This window comes from Erythrolamprus reginae, chromosome 1, assembly GCF_031021105.1.
Source record: "Erythrolamprus reginae isolate rEryReg1 chromosome 1, rEryReg1.hap1, whole genome shotgun sequence".
In the NCBI taxonomy this organism is placed as follows: Eukaryota; Metazoa; Chordata; class Lepidosauria; order Squamata; family Dipsadidae; genus Erythrolamprus; species Erythrolamprus reginae.
This window is the reverse complement of record NC_091950.1, coordinates 24,357,385-24,375,231: the sequence shown is the minus strand read 5'-3', so window position 1 is coordinate 24,375,231 and position 17,847 is coordinate 24,357,385. Positions and strand designations below refer to the sequence as shown.

The 17,847-nt window shown below is 41.1% G+C and overlaps 1 protein-coding gene across 2 annotated transcripts in view; it reads right to left on the bottom strand.

The window, feature by feature from the left end:
- ARHGAP45 (Rho GTPase activating protein 45) overlaps window positions 1-17,847 on the bottom strand; it is a 101,883-nt gene that overhangs the window by 50,384 nt on the left and 33,652 nt on the right. For both annotated transcript variants that reach the window (XM_070747303.1, XM_070747294.1), the window contains exons 3-5: window positions 11,283-11,426; window positions 3,658-3,742; window positions 186-258 (exon numbers count right to left, since the gene is read on the bottom strand). In XM_070747303.1, the coding sequence (XP_070603404.1) occupies window positions 186-258; window positions 3,658-3,742; window positions 11,283-11,426 (302 nt within the window). The remainder of the gene's footprint in view (window positions 1-185; window positions 259-3,657; window positions 3,743-11,282; window positions 11,427-17,847) is intronic.

Sequence of the window (17,847 nt, the reverse complement as noted above, 5' to 3'; positions counted from 1 at the left end):
ACTGAGAACCAAAATATTTACTGTTTCTTCGGCTCTAAGAATCATTTGGAATTAGGATACAAAGGGGAAAGTTTTTTTTCCTCAGCACAGGATCCTTTTCTTTTAAAACACCAGAAATTAAACCTGCTGCTTTCTTATTCAAAACAGGACTGTGTCCCTTTTGGGCGATGAACTCAGGGGCTCACCTGATTCAGATCGGAAAGAGGGATCGAAAGGATGGTGCTGCTGTCCACTTCTCCCATGAGGAATTCGGAGACACTGGAGTGGGGGAGGAAACAAAACAGGGAAAAGGTGGATATAACAGGAAATAAGTTAGCAGCAGCCGGCAAAGCCATCACTGAGCCTCAAAAAGATTTTTGCTTGCCAGTGTTGGTAGCACAAACAACACCTGTTCCACTCTTTTGAACTCAAACCCTGCACTGTTTGAAACTCAAACTCCCATCATCCCCTGTCACAAATGGCTAATGACTAGTGATGGGCGAACTGAACCTGCACAATTCGGGTCCGTACCAAATTTTGCGGTGTTCGGAGCTTTGATGTCACCGGCAGGTTGCTAATGACACCAACGTGATCACTTCCTGGATTTCATGGAATCCAGGAAGTGATCATCTTGGCATCCTTAGCAACCTGCCGGTGACGTCAAAGCTCCGTCCCCGGGATCTCTTCATGGGAGGGATTCCCCGTTTGAGTTTGAGTTTGGGTTCGGTTCGGGTTTGGCCGAATTTTGCGTAAAGTTTGTCCGAACTTGCCGAACCCGAACACCGTTGGGTTCGCCCATCACTACTAATGACAGGGGGATGATAGAAAATGCAGTTCCATTTATCAGCTTAGAGGTCTTCTAATTTATTTATTTATTTATTCAATTTTTATGCCGCCCTTCTCCTTAGACTCAGGGCAGCTTACAGCATGTTAGCAATAGCACTTCTTAACAGAGCCATCCTATTGCCCCCACAATCCGGTGATGAGATTTGAACCGCTAACCTTCAGATCTACAGTCAGCTTCAGTGGCCTGCAGTACAGCACTCTACCTGCTGCACCACCCCGGCTCTATATCTATATCTAATCCAACATCTATATCAGACGTATTCTCTATTCAGCATTATAACCCAAATAGTCATTAAGAAAATGCTACTTGGAATTGCACCATACCAGTGAATGCAAAAATCGGCATCTGGGTCCATGGCATTACTATTTTAATTCACAGCAAATGGCATTTTTCTTATTTTTTAATATGTACAAACATCATTAAGATCACCCTACTGGCCTTACGGAAAACTACAAAGACCTGGCTTTTCCGGCAGCCCTGGGTCCATTGACTGGATGGTGCACCATCGAGATCCGGTCATAAATGGAGCGTATGGTTATTTTACGGTGGGTTTTTAACTATTTTTAAATTATTTTTTAAGGTGTTCTATTATAAATACTATATGTCTTGGAGGTTTTTTGGTTGTGAGCTGCCCAGAGTCCTTAGGAAGTTTGGCGGCATACAAACTGAATTAAATAAGGGCCTTGTTCTGGCCTCCTCAGCTAGCCATACCCTTACTGGGATTTGATCCTGTAGCTTCTGCCTTGTAAGGCAGACAATTAACCTCCAGGCCCCAGGATCCGATCCCTTCAGCTTTGTACCAGGGAAAGGCTGTATGTTTTTTCTGTCTGATCACCCTGGTATATTGAAGGAGCGTCACAGTTCCTTTTTGCCCCTCCCTGGTATATATGACATATATATATGTGTGTGTGTGTCTGTCCAAATATATATATATATATATATATGTATTTGTTTTCGTAAATTTTCACGGGTATATGTATGTAGATTGTTCTGAGTTCGGGTTTTGCCCTGTGTAATGTTTTGCATGTCTATGCGACGTTTCGGCGAAATCACATTCACCATCATCAGGCTGGAGTTCCAATCTTTGTGTTTTTGCAAATGAATATTAGCAACTGACATTTCTTCTTAGCATGTAGTGTGGGGGTGGAGATTTGCTTTGAATGTAGCAAATAGATTGGGTGACTATGCTTCCGTGATCTGATTGGTTGGTGTAATCATGGTTATAGAAGGAATGGCATGAAGATTATGAAGTGTTTTGTTTAAGTCTGATTTCCAAATATAAAATTCTAAAATCATAATAATTAAAGGATTGACATATTGATTATAATGAAGTGTTTATTTTGTTTAAGGCTGGTTTCCAAATCTCTGGCAGGCGCGAGGTATCATCCCTTTTATTTAAACAAAAGGATCTCTTTTCAATTTCGATAGCTTCTAGAGAGATTCTTTTATATAAATTCTCTGTTTTGTGGAGTAATTTAGTTTTTTCAAAGTCAATTTCGTGCCCTGTTCTTTTAATGTGCTGGACAAGGGAGGAGGTCTTCTCCTGTTTCTTGACTGCATTCATATGTTCTGCCATGCGCTGGCTCACTCTTCGGTTAGTTTGTCCAATGTATGTGGCTGCACATGTTTTGCAAGGGATTTCATAGATTCCTTGGTATTCTAATTGGATTTTATCTTTGGGGCTCCTTAGGATATTAGATATTTTTTGGTTAGTGCAAAATGAGGTTTTGATGTTATGTTTTTGTAGAATTTTACTAATTTTATCCGTGGTGCCTTTGATGTAAGGAAGGATGGTGGTGCCATTGTCCTGTTCTTGATCTTGTTTTTTGGGGGGTGTCTCTTTATTGATTAGGTTTGTTATTGTTTTCTCTTTGAATCCATTAGAAATTAGTACATCTTTGAGTTTGTTCAATTCAGTTTTTAAGTGCTCATGGTCAGCTAAGCGTTTGGTTCTGGTGATGAGAGTTTTGGCCACTGAGGTGATTTGTGCGCCGAAACGTCGCATAGACATGCAAAACATTACACAGGGCAAAACCCGAACTCAGAACAATCTACATATATATGTATATATATATATATATAAATATAATTAATAATAATAATAATAATAATAATAATAATAATAATAATAATAATTTCTTAGATTTGTATGCTGCCCCTCTCTGAAGACTCGGGGCGGCTCACAACAACGATAAAAAACAATATTATAATGGCACAAATCTAATATTAAAAAAAACTAAAAACCCTATCATAACTAAAAACCAAACAGATGGAAGTACAATCATATATATATGATTCGACACAAAAATCATGTAACCCTTCCCTGGTAAAGAGCTGAAGGGATTGGATACTGTAGCCTAGAGGTTAATTCTCTGCCTTACAAGGCAAAAGGTTGCCAGTTCAAGTCCCAGTGAACGTATGGCTAGCTGATGAGGCCAAAATAAGGCCAAAATAGATCTATCCTAGTCTTAATTTTTCAAATTCAGCAAAAATAAATATGTAAAAACTAAAATAAATACAGTTTAACAGATATGTATATATATGTTAAACTGTATTTTTTTTACAGTTTTTATCTATCACTCTGCTTAGTTATTCATTGATATTCATCTTTTATAATAAATATTGTTTCTTTTCAAATATCATTACTTAACCCTTCCTTCTTTAATTAAGAAGTTTGTTTTCATTCACCCTTGAAATTATAGCTATAAACATTATACATCCTCCTTTCCCTCTGTTTTCCTTCTTTCCATCCATTTGTAGAACATATTCTGTGATTCTAAAATCTGCTAAGCAGCCATCAAAAGTTTTCTTTGAGCTTATCTTTTGCTTACGTGCTGCTGAAGGAGACTGCGATCATCTCCACCGCCTTTTCAAATTCACGTTTTTCAGCTTCGTTGTTAGACTCATAGTGGAAGCCTAAAAAATGCAGATGGAAAAGGAAACCATGACATTCTCCCCAATTCATCAATCTTAAAAAGGCATCCTACAGGATACACAGCGCAACTGTAGAGCTGTAGCACAATAAGACTGTACATTTCTGTGTGTTTTCCAATGTTCTCCATGTGGGGGCTGGGGTGGAAAGGAAAAGGGGTAAGGCAGCACTTCTCAGCAATAAAATAAAATAATCTTACAGTGGTACTGCTACTTAAAAACTTAATTCATTTTGTGACCAGGTTCTTAAGTAGGAAAGTTGGTAAGTACAAGCAATTCCAGAGGGTCGGGGCCGCCACAGAGAAGGCTCTTCCCCTGGGTCCCGCCAAAGGACATTGTTTAGTCGACGGGACCCGGAGAAGGCCAACTCTATGGGACTTAACCGGTCGCTGGGATTTGTTTGGGGTGCTTGACATGCAGTTAGACCTGTTGCAGTAGAAGTGGGTTCCTACCGGTTCTAACCGGCTCTTTAGAACTGTTAGTAAACCGGTGGTGATGTCATGGAGACAGTTCTGTCAGTGCTGTTCCATGGGTGCCGCCCTCTTGGATTTAGCTTCTGCGCATGTGTAGAAGCTAATTTTTGCTTCTGTGCATGTGCAGAAGCTATTTTTTGATTATTTCCCGAGAAGGGACGCATGGACTTCTGTCATGATGTGAACCGGTGGGGAAGGTAAATAGAACCCACCCAGATTTGCTTAAAAACTATAGTGAATCACTTAACAGCCGCCCCGAGACTGTGAGGAGAAGGGCGGCATATAAATCCAATCCAATCAAATCAAATCAAGTCAAACTGAACCAAACCAAACCAAACCAACCGATCAATCAATACAAAAACCATTGGTGGTCAAAAAGTCATAAAATCAGGCACAAGACTTAACCATCTTGATTGGACATGGAAATTCATGTCCAGATTGGAGTCATAAATCGAGGATTAGCTTTAGGGAAGAATCTGTGGCAACAACTACATCACACTAAAAAAATTAATTACGCAAACCCAATATTTTGGTCAAAGAAAAGGATCCTAGAACGGAACCATCCTTGCACGAGTCATTCTTTGACACTGACCCCTCACTCATAATCCCTGGGAAACTGAAGACCACTTTGATTTTTACCTGGGGGGGTGTCTTTGAGGATACACTATCACTCAATTGCTCTGGGTTTTTCTTTCTCCAAAGTTTACTATGGCAGATGTCATAAACATGAAGCCTCTCTCATTTTTGTGGTTAAACTGTTCAGGATACAGGAAACCAAGCCAGCAACAGAAAACAAACATTTTGGCTCTGCTGAGCTGCAGAAGCTGCCACTCTCTGTCTACCACTTCCTCCTCAGCTACTCTGATATGATTCAGAGCACAAAAAAGTCAATTCCTTTGATGCCAAGATATTATAAAGGAAGGTGAGGCCCAAGGTGAAAAAAGAAAGTGTCTCGCCTCTATAAATACTCATTTGTGCCATAGTAAAGAATTATTTTGGCAATTCACAGAATCGTTTAGGGCAGGAATTGTTAGTACGATGTATATAACTGGTTGGGTTTGGCAATATATAAAGCAAACCAACAATGTATGCTTAAATGTATTGAAACACTATTGCTTTAAGAGTTAATGTTACGGATTGCCACAAGAGGGAGCCAGAAACTTGGTTCTCTTTCTCTCTGCTATTTCTATTTATTTTATTTTATTTTATTTTATTTTATTTTATTTTATTTTATTTTATTTTATTTTATTTTACTTTATTTTATTGATTGATTGATTGATTGGATTTGTATGCTGCCCCTCTCCGTAGACTCGGGGCGGCTAACAACAATGATAAAAACAGCATGTAACAATCCAATCCAATACTAAAATAACTAAAAAAACCCTTATCATAAAAACCAAACATACATACAGACATACCATGCGTAAATTGTAAAGGCCTAGGGGGAAAGAATATCTCAGTTCCTCCATGCCTGACGGCAGAGGTGGGTTTTAAGAAGTTTACGAAAGGCGAGGAGGGTGGGGGCAATTCTAATCTCTGGGGGGAGTTGGTTCCAAAGGGCCGGGACCACCACAGAGAAGGCTCTTCCCCTGGGTCCTGCCAAACGACATTGTTTAGTCGACGGGACCTGGAGAAGGCCAACTCTGTGGGACCTAACTGGTCACTGGGATTCGTGCGGCAGAAGGCGGTCCCGGAGATATTCTGGTCTGATGCCATGAAGGGCTTTATAGGTCATAACCAACACTTTGAATTGTGACTGGAAATTGATCGGCAACCAATGCAGACTACGGAGTGTTGGTGTAACATGGGCATATTTGGGGAAACCCATGACTGCTCTCACAGCTGCATTCTGCACGATCTGAAGTTTCCGAACACTTTTCAAAGGTAGCCCCATGTAGAGAGCATTGCAGTAGTCGAGCCTCGAGGTGATGAGGGCATGAGTGACTGTGAGCAGTGACTCCTGGTCCAAATATGTTCTCCGTGACTGCTGTTTGTGTGCTAAATACCGGTTTATGTATTTGTAAGCTGATCCAGTAAGACTTATAGTACAGTATATGTATTGATTGATATAACTGTGTATGACTAGAACTGTTCCTGACTAAGATATTTGCCAAAGTAAATAATATTTTATACACTTAATGGATCTGACTTGTACTACTGAACCATTACTCACATTTCCTCTGTATCTTTGAAAACTCAGAGAGTTTTCACCCTTGGCCATTTTAAGACTTCTGGACTTCAACTCCCCAAATTCGAGCATAGCTGGCTGGGGAATTCTGGGAGTTGAAGTCCACGAGTCTTAAAGCACCAAGACTGGACACTCCTGCTTTAGAGTCAAAATCTACTTCATAATTTTCCAGATTATTCTAGTCACTGCAAGGTTGTTAGAGCAGATTTGGTCCTTTTTAAAATAGAGTGGTGCCTCTACTTAAGAACTTAATTCGTTCCGTGATCAGGTTCTTAAGTAGAAACGTTCTTAAGTAGAAGCAATTTTTCCCATAGGAATCAATGTAAAAGCAAATAATGCATGCAAATCCATTAGGAAAGAAATAAAAGCTCGGAATTTGGGTGGGAGGAGGAAGAAGAGGAGGAGGTCAGTCGCTGCCGAAGGATGAAGGTGAAATGAGGGGAATAAAAAAAATCCAAAGCTTAGAAACATAGAAACATAGAAGACTGACGGCAGAAAAAGACCTCATGATCCATCTCGTCTGCCCTTATACTATTTTCTGTATTTTATCTTAGGATGGTGTTCTGTCTGGGTCCCCCGAGACGCCAACACCAACCAAAAAGAGTATCCAGACACACTGGTAAAAAGCAAAGGCAGTTTATATACTGGAAAGCAAACACAGGTAACAAAAACTGTTCTTGCAGACAGGAACACGATGAAGCTTCACAGAGGTTTCACGAAGGCCAGGCAATAAAACAGGATTCTTGCTGGCAAAAACAACACTAGAGATAATAAAACCCACGCCTCCCCCAAGTCTTTCAGCCTTCTAGGCCACAAGCCAAGATCAGAGACTCCAAGAATCGAAGCAAGGTCACAGGGCTCCCAGTTGATAACTCTCCACAAGACTGTAAGGGCGGGCCTGCCTTTTCAACCCTGCTGAGGAGAACCACACCCAAACCCAGCTGTTGCCAATTCAGGGATGGAAATACCTTTCTAATTGGCCCCTTCTTTGAGCTGCACGTCTCTGCCTCATGTCTATTATAGCCTGTGCGTCTTCATCCAATGAATCCAGGCTACTAGCTGGGGAGAGCCCCCCCCGGGGGTCTCAGGCTGCTCTCCCTCCTCCTCTTCCTGACCTTCCTCTCCCCCGTCTGCCTGGTCCTCCCCCTCCTGGTCACTGTCCTCCTCCTCTGGGCATGGATCCGGCAGAGCTCCAGCCGGTCCCTGAGGAGCCTCAGGCTGAATCACAACAGGATGGATATATGTTTATCCCAGGCATGTTTAAATTCAGTTACTGTGGATTTACCAACCACGTCTGCTGGAAGTTTGTTCCAAGGATCTACTACTCTTTCAGTAAAATAATATTTTCTCACGTTGCTTTTGATCTTTTTCCCCAACTAACTTCAGATTGTGTCCCCTTGTCCTTGTTTTCACTTTCCTATTAAAAACACTTCCCTCCTGGACCTTATTTAACCTTTTAACATATTTAAATGTTTTGATCATGTCCCCCCTTTCCCTTCTGTCCTTCAGACTATACAGATTGAGTTCATTAAGTCTTTCCTGATATGTTTTATGCTTAAGACCTTCCACCATTCTTGTAGCCCGTCTTTGGACCCGTTCAATGTTGTCAATATCTTTTTGTAGGCGAGGTCTCCAGAACTGAACACAGTATTCCAAACTTTAAGGCTTAAAAAAAAAGAAGAGGGACTCTGAGGTGGCGAGGAGGAGCACGTGCCTCCCATACGCCCAGTGCGAGGCTGCCTCCCGTACACTGCGCCGGAGGGAGAAACCTAGGGGGATTGGCAGGAAACTGGCCAGGCCTTCGTGCCGCTCTCAAATTTCCTGGGAAATTTTTCCGGGCTTGGGTTCTTAAGTAGAAAATGGTTCTTGAGAAGAGGCAAAAAAATCTTGAACATCCAGTTCTTATCTAGAAAAGTTCTTAAGTAGAGGCGTTCTTAAATAGAGGTACCGCTGTATACAGTGTTCCCTTGATTTTCACGGGTTCAAACTTCACGAAACGGCTATACCACGGTTTTTCAAAAATATTAGTTAAAAAATAATTTGCGTTTTTCCCCCCTATACCATGGTTTTTCCTGCCCGATGATGTCATATGTCATCGCCAAACTTTTGTCTGCCTTTAATAAATATTTTTTAAAATAAATTTTAATAAATAAACATGGAGAGTAATAATCTAAATGGTTGCTAAGGGAATGGGAAATTGTAATTTAGGGGATTAAAGTGTTAAGGGAAGGCTTGTGACACTGTTCATAGCCAAAAATAGTGTACTTACTTCCGCATCTCTATTTCACGGAAATTCAATTTTCGCGGGCGGTCTCGGAACGCATCCCCCGCGAAAATCGAGTGAACACTGTATACATTAAATACTTTATTTCTGAAAAACCTGCAACTTTGCTTCTCCTGCCGGCAGGTGCATCCCGGAGTGTTTTTGCTTCTTCACATGCACAGGAAGCAAAATCTTGTGATTCGACGTGTGCGCGCTCGAGATTTCAGCGATTTTGTTTTCTTGTACGCATGCGCAAAGGCAAAAAATTGCCAAAATCTCACATGCACATGTCCCCTCACAAGATTTTGCTTTCTGTGCATGCGCAGAAGTAAAAATGTGCTGGGTCACATGTGCATGCATGCAGAAAACAAACTATGCGCACAGGGCAACTTGCGCTACCGGTGCGCCGTCCTCAACTGTATCAGTAGCACCCCGCTACTGATTGAGGATTTCTTTCATAAAAATAAAGTATTATTATTGTTATTATTATTGTTATTATTGTTGTTGTTATTATTATTATTATTATTATAATATTTATTTATTTATTTATTTATTTATTTATTTATTTATTTATTTATTTATTTATTTATTTATTTATTTATTTATTTATTTATTTATTTATTTATTTATTTATTTATTTATTTATTTATTTATTTATTTATTTATTTATTTATTAGATTTGTATGCCGCCCCTCTCCGAAGACTCGGGGCAGCTCACAACAGTTATAAAAACAAAATAGTAGTGGAACAATTCTAATATTAAAAAACATATAAAACCCTATCATTATTTAAAAAGCCAAACAGCACATTCATACCAAACATAAAACAAAGTATAAAAAAGCCTGGGGGAAAGGTGTCTCAACTCCCCCTTGCCTGGTGGTATAAGTCAGTATTGAGTAGTTTATGAAAGACAAGGAGGGTGGGGGCAGTTCTAATCTCCAGGGGGAGTTAGTTCCAGAGGGCCGAGGCCGCCACAGAGAAGGCTCTTCCCCTGGGGCCCGCCAAACGACATTGTTTAGTCGACGGGACCTGGAGAAGGCCAACTCTGTGGGACCTAATCGGTTGCTGGGATTCGTGCGATAGCAGGCAGTTCCGAAGGTACTCTGGTCCACTGCCATGTAGGGCTTTAAAGGTCATAACCAACACTTTGAATTGTGACCGGAAACCGATCGGCAGCCAATGCAAGCCATGGAGTGTTGAAGAAACGTGGGCAAATCTTGGAAGCCCCACGATGGCTCTAGCAGCTGCGTTCTGCACGATCTGAAGTTTCCAAACACTTTTCAAAGGTAGCCCCATGTAGAGAGCGTTGCAGTAATCGAACCTCGAGGTGATGAGGGCATGAGTGACTGTGAGCAATGACTACCTGTCCAAATAGGGCCGCAACTGGTGCACCAGGCGAACCTGGGCAAACACCCCCCTCGCCACAGCCGAAAGATGATGTTCCAATGTCAGCTATGGATCGAGGAGGACGCCCAAGTTGCGAACCCTCTCTGAGGGGGTCAATAGTTCCCCCCCCCCGGGTAATGGACGGACAGATGGAATTGTCCTTGGGAGGACAATGTACTCTCCAGAAAGAGTGAATTAAAATGCAGACAAAATATACATTTGCTAGCATCTCTACTCAACAGTATAATGTACACGCACTATAAAACTAAGGGGACATTCATTCCAGAAGTTATTAATTTGGTTCACAATATGTGCCAACATTTAATGATTTGTTAAACAGGCCGTAATTTATTGCATCTGCAGGGATGCTAGGCTACAAGCTGTGGTTTATAAGCCACCCCATCTGGATTCACACATTGTATTAAATCAAAACCAAACAAGCCACATATAGCTCAGGACCGTTGGGAAGCCTGCATCGATTCATAATGCTGGACTCACAGGTTATCTAAAGCATGTCATATTGACACTGGGAGCATCCTGACCTCAAATAGAGTAATTTGCCCCAATTATGTTGTACAGATTATATAATTCACATCCTTTAGAGCAGTGTTTCCCAACCTTGGCAACTTGAAGATATTTGGACTTCAACTCCCAGAATTCCCCAGCCAGCATTTGCTGGCTGGGGAATTCTGGGAATTGAAGTCCAAATATCTTCAAGTTGCCAAGGTTGGGAAACACTGCTTTAGAGGATGACATCATGGCACAGATAATGTTACTTGCCTTCTCTAGTTGCCCTAAAGCAAAGAGAGTGGGATACTGAAGTTAAGTGGTTTTTTCCAACTTGGCAATCTTAAGAGGTGGCTGGGGAATTCTGGGAGTTGAAATCCATACATCTTAAAGTTGTCAAATTTGAAAAACCACTACTGTGAGCATTCATATTAGTCAGGCTTTAAAGAGCACACTTCTAAGGGGTTCATTGTGAGATCAAATCAGGAACAAGCAAAGAGTAGTAGATCCTTGGAACAAACTTCCAGCAGACGTGGTAGATAAATCCACAGTAACTGAATTTAAACATGCCTGGGATAAACATATATCCATCGTAAGATAAAATACAGGAAATAATATAAGGGCAGACTAAATGGACCATGAGGTCTTTTTCTGCCGTCATTCTATGTTTCTAAGCAAAGTTCCTGGTAAGAGCATCCTCTCACTGACCTTTGACCCTGGAGATGAGGGTCCCGGCTGCTGTCAAGGTCTCCAAGGTGTTGAGCAGTGGGTATTTGTTGATGACTTGCCGAAGAATTCTTAAGGCTTCTCCAAGACATTCATGGGCGAGCGACCGTCGAGACTCTGGGCCATCTGCAAAAGAAGAAAGGGAAAAAAAATCTCAGAGAAGCTCCAAGGCTTTGATAAAACATCTGGCTGGCTGCATGATCAACTGTAATAATAAAAACAACTGTCTATATGAAAGGTGAATAAATCTGGATAATGGATGCTACAGAACCTGGGGGAAGGAGAAAAAAAGACAAAAACTGGAGAAAAATCACACAAAGACCTACAAATATGTATGAGCCGGGGTGGCGCAGCAGGTAGAGTGCTGTACTGCAGGCCAATGAAGCTGACTTGTAGATCTGCAGGTCAGCGGTTCAAATCTCATCACTGGCTCAAGGTTGACTCAGCCTTCCATCCTTCCGAAGTGGGTAAAATGAGGACCCGGTTTTCACGGGTATATGTATGTAGATTGTTCTGAGTTCGGGTTTTGCCCTGTGTAATATTTTGCATGTCTATGCGACGTTTCGGTGAAATCACATTCACCATCATCAGGCTGAAGTTCCAAGCTTCGTGTTGTTGTAAAATGGAATGTTTGCAACTGTCATTTCTTCCTAGTATATAGTGTGGGGGTGGAGATTTGGTTTGAATGTAGCAAATAGATTGGGTGATTATGTTTTATGTTTTTTATGATTATGATTATGTTTTACAACAACACGAAGCTTGGAACTTCAGCCTGATGATGGTGAATGTGATTTCACTGAAACGTCGCATAGACATGCAAAATATTACACAGGGCAAAACCCGAACTCAGAACAATCTACATATATATATGTATGTGTGTGTGTGTGTGTGTGTGTATATATATATATATATATATATATATATATATATACACACACACACACACACACACACACACACACATAGGAAAATACATGATGAAGGTTATAGAGGAGATACTCATAGTAAAATATATCTAAGAAAGAATAGAAAAGAAGATATAGTAATAGAACATATCAATGAAAGAATAGAAGAAGAGATATAGGAATAGAAGAAAGGTATAGGAGATATAGGAGAGCAATAGGACAGGGGACGGAAGGTCGTAACAATGCACGGACGCTGTTCGGATCCGATTCGTTTTATTAGGAATCGGCAAGGAACGGTAACAAAATAAATAGAGCAAACAGATTTTATTTTTATTTATTTGTTTTTATTTATTTATTTTGTCCAATACACAATGAGGGTTTTAGTGCATATATGTCTATGTACACATAGTAAAATACATGATGAAGGTTATAGAGGAGATACTCATGGTAAAATATATCTAAGAAAGAATGGAAAAGAAGATATAGTAATAGAACATATCAATGAAAGAATAGAAGAAGAGACATAGGAATAGAAGAAAGATATAGGAGATATAAGAGAGCAATAGGACAGGGGACGGAAGGCATTCTAGTGCACTTGTACTCGCCCCTTACTGCCCTCTTAGGAATCTGGATAGGTCAACCGTAGATAATCTAAGGGTAAAGTGTTGGGGGTTTGGGGATGACACTATGGAGTCCGGTAATGAGTTCCACGCTTCGACAACTCGGTTACTGAAGTCATATTTTTTACAGTCAAGTTTGGAGCGGTTAATATTAAGTTTAAATCTGTTGTGTTGTTGTGGTTGAAGTTGAAGTAGTTGCCGACAGGCAGGACGTTGCAGCCTATGATCTTGTGGGCAATACTTAGATCTTGTTTAAGGCGTCTTAGTTCTAAACTTTCTAGGCCCAGGATTGAAAGTCTAGTCTCATAGGGTATTCTGTTTCGAGTGGAGGAGTGAAGGGCTCTTCTGGTGAAGTATCTTTGGACATTTGCAAGGGTGTTAATGTCTGAGATGCGATATGGGTTCCAAACAGATGAGCTGTATTCGAGGATGGGTCTGGCAAAAGTGTTGTAAGCTCTGGTAAGTTGTGTGAGATTGCCAGAGCAGAAGTAAGCTGCCCTGAGTCCAAGGAGAAGGGCGGCATAAAAATCGAATGAATGAATGAATGAATGAATGAATGAATGAATAAATAAAATAAATAAAATAAATAAAATAAATAAAATAAATAAAATAAATAAAATAAATAAAATAAATAAAATAAATAAAATAAATAAAATAAATAGAAGCAGAACAACTATGGCAAAAGGAAGCCAAGATAGTGCCAATAATCGTAGGTGCCTTGGTTGCAATCTCAAAAATCTGGAGCACCCCTTGAACACCATCGGCGTTGACAAAACCTCCATCAGTCAATTGCAAAAGGCAATTGATATAAGGATGTAAGCTGTTCTAGACATGAGCATCCTCATTCCGTTTCTCTCCAAGTGGAAAGTCACATTGTAATATGCTACCTGAATATTAAGGGCACAAATGCTGCAGCGATGGGTGCCCAATATTTGTGCGCGATGGCTGCCCAAGATTTTTCTCGCCGATGGCTGAGTTTTGAATTTCTTGGCTGGAGGAGAATGGGTATGGCGCCACTGCATTGATTGACGTTTGCTCTCTGGAGTATGGTGATAAGCCCAAGTTTCATCTCCTGTCGCTATACAGTTGAGAAAAGCCTCACCTTCAATCTCAAAATGGTCAAGAAATTCTCGGGCGGCACTGACTCTGTCGATTTTGTGCGCTTCAATAAGCATCTTGGGACCCATCGCTGGAGCGTTCACGCCCTTAGCCAAGGGTCCCCAAACTTGGCCACTTTAAGAGTTGTGGACTTCAACTCCCAGAATTCTCTGGGTGGAGAATTCTGGGAGTTGAAGTCCACAACTCTTAAAGTGGCCAAGTTTGGGGACCTCTGCGCCTTAGCATTCAGGTAGCGTATTACAGTGCACACTTCGCACTTGGAGGGAAACGGAATGAGGACGCTCATCTCTATCCTTCACCACAACGCCAATCGATGATCTACTGACCACTGGCACTGCTCGTTCTCTTCCGCTAGCTTCCCGCTACATGATAGCAATACCAACCTCCCCTGCGAACATTCCCCACGGGAGCTACGTGGCTTGTAACCTTACTTTCTGGATAACCCCTGTAATACTAGCAGGGAGAATTGCATTGGTTCTTGGTAGCCTTCTAGATTTAATTCTTTTTTTTTTAAAGGATTTTTATTCTTTGGTTTTATTCCGTTGGCTATTACCTATAAAGCCCTATATGGCCTATATAGGACCATCGCCTGCCACCACCCCCTCCCCAGAGACCAATTAAGAGCACACAGATTTAGCCTCCTCCAGGTCCCATCAGCTAAACAATGCAGGTTGGTGGGACCGCGAGGGAGGGCCTTCTCTGTTGCTGCCCTGACTTTATGGAATCAACTCCCCCCTGAGGTCTGTATGGCCCCCACCCTGCTGGCTTTTCATAAGGCCACGAAGACCTGGCTATGCGGGCAGGCCTGGGGCCCCTAAATCAACCACTAGCTTGTCCATGTGTATGAATTGGTATGAATGACTAGTATGTTTGTTGCTGAACTGTTTTTGAGTTTTAATTGTAATGCCATGTACAATTTAATTGTAGATGGCATCGGACCAGAAGACCTTTGGGACCGTCTTCTGCCACACAAATCCCAGCGGCCGATTAGGTCCCACAGAGTTGGCCTTCTCCAGGTCCCGTCGACTAAACAATGTCGTCTGGCGGGACCCAAGGGAAGAGCCTTCTCTGTGGCGGCCCCAGCCCTCTGGATTCAGCTCCCCCTGGAGATTAGAACTGCCCCCCCTCCTCACCTTTCGTAAATTGCTGAAAACCCACCTATGTCGCCAGGCATACATCCCCCTGCTAATAAGGTTTATGTATGGTATGACTGGGTTGTGTGGTTAAATTTAATGATAAGGTTCTTAGATAGTGTTTTAAGTATTGGATTTGTTCATATTGTTTATTACTGTTGTGAGCCGCCCCGAGTCTTCGGAGAGGGGCAGCATACAAATCTAATAAATTATTATTATTATTATTATTATTATTATTATTATTATTATTAGTTTTTCTGAACTTCTTTTTATTGTTATTGTTACATGTAATTTACACTGTGGTAAGCCGCCCTGAGTCCTTCGGAATTGGGCGGCATAGAGGTCAAAATAGATAGATAGATAGATAGATAGATAGATAGATAGATAGATAGATAGATATTGTAGATAGATAGATAGATAGATAGATAGATAGATAGATAGATAGATAGATACTGTAGGTAGATAGATAGATAGATAGATATTGTAGATAGATAGATAGATAGATAGATATTGTAGATAGATAGATAGATATTGTAGATAGATAGATAGATATTGTAGATAGATAGATAGATAGATAGATAGATAGATAGATAGATAGATAGGTATTGTAGAAAGATATTGTAGATAGATAGATAGATAGATAGATAGATATTGTAGATAGATATTGTAGATAGATAGATAGATAGATAGATAGATAGATAGATAGATAGATAGATAGATATTGTAGATAGATATTGTAGATAGATAGATAGATAGATAGATAGATAGATAAACAAACAAACAAATAAATATTTATGTTTTTAATAAACATAGTACTGTACTGGTGGTCCTCTACTTATGACTGGTTGCTTAGTGACTGCTTGGAGTTATGACACACCCTCAAAAAGTACTTATGACCCAGATTCAAAGTTTTGATGGCCGCTACCACCACCAAATCGGATTCGTGACATCACCAGCAGGTAGCTACCATCCAGTCCGAATTGGGAGGAATCCACCCCTGAGCTGAGGATTACCTTTACTTTTACTTTAGTTTCTACCCAATATTTTGGATTAAACATCCCACAATGTTCTGATGGTCGCCTTATAGGCTGAGGTGGGTGGGAATTGTGAGACTCTGGTTTATTTGCTAAATAACTTTGTTGGTAATGACCTACAAAGCCCTACATGGCATCGGACCAGATTACTTACGGGACCGCCTTCTGCCACATAAATGCCAGGGGCCAGTTAGGTCCCACAGAGTCAGCCTTCTCCAGGTCCCGTCAACTAGACAATGTCATTTGGCAGGGCCTTGGGGAAGAGCCTTCTCTGTGGGGCCCCCGGCCCTCTGAATCAGCTCCCCCAGAGATTCGTACTACCCCCACCCTCCTTGCCTTCCACAAGAGTTTAAAAACTCATCTATATCGCCAGGCCTGGGGCAATTAGATCTTACCCCATGACCAATAAATGTGATGCATGGTGTGATTGGATTGTCTGATGGAGTAATACATAGGGTTTTTAGCTGTAGGTTTTTTTTTAATGTATTAGATTTGTTTGGTACACTTTGTTTCTCTATTTATTCTGTGAGCCGGTCCGAGTTTTCAGAGGAGGGCGGCATACAAATGTAAATAATAATAATAATAATAATAATAATAATAATAATAATAATAACAACAACAACAACAACAACAACAACAACAACAACAACAACAATAATTTATTTTTATGTATTTATTTTGTCAAGTATATATTGGGAGTATACAAAGATATAACAATGTTTATATACATGATACCAGTAAAAGAGAAACATTAGGACAGGGGCCGGATGGCACTCTGGTGCAATTATGCACGCCCCTTACTGACCTCTTAGGAATCGGGAGAGGTCAACAGTGGATAATCTAAGGGTAAAGTCTTTGGGGTTAGGTGATGATACTACAGAGTCTGGTAGTGAGTTCCATGCATTAACTACTTGGGTACTAAAGTCGTATTTCCTGCAGTCGAGTTTGGAGTGGTTCACTTTAAGTTTGTATCTGTTGTGTGCTCGTGTGTTGTTGTGGTTCCTTCCTTCCTTCCTCTCTCTCTCTTACACTCTCTTCCTTCCTTCCTTGCATCCTTCTTTCCTCCCTTCCTTGCTTTTTCTCTCTCTCTCTTACACCTCTCTCTTACACTCCCTTCCTTCCTTCCTTCCTTCCTCCTCCCTTCCCTCCCTCCCTCCCTCCCTCCATCCTCATTGTAAGAAATGAAACATATTTTTAAAAATGCAATTTTAAAAGAGTCCACCGTGCATGGTAGGTTAAGGAGGGGAGGGTCCTATGGCACATCCTGCTTCTGCTTTTAAACTTACAAAAGTATTTTGCACTCCCCCATCCGTACAATTCTGAGGAAGTGTATGTTTGAGTTGAATGCAAAAAAGGTGGTTTGAAGCACCCAAAACTGGGTAAATGAGTATTAGACTAAGGCCTACAGCTGGTTTCTACAATATGGTTGGCATGGTTAATTTAATTAGCCTAATCCTCACCACCCCCTTCTCTTTGGCAGCGTTTGGCTATCCTTTCAGCCTAGAAGTCTAAGGAGAGAAGGACAGAATAACCCAAGCCTTGGGGCTTGTGCACCCATGGAAGATTTATCAGGGCGCTGCCAGCTGTCACAGGGTCCCGTAAACAGGAAAGGCAGACAAATGAAAAGGCAGAAAAGGCAGGAAATGGCATTTTCCCATCCTTCTGCCTGCTTTGACATGTCAACTGATTTGGGAGCGTGGCTAAACAAACCATTGTGAAATCAGCTGATGTCATCC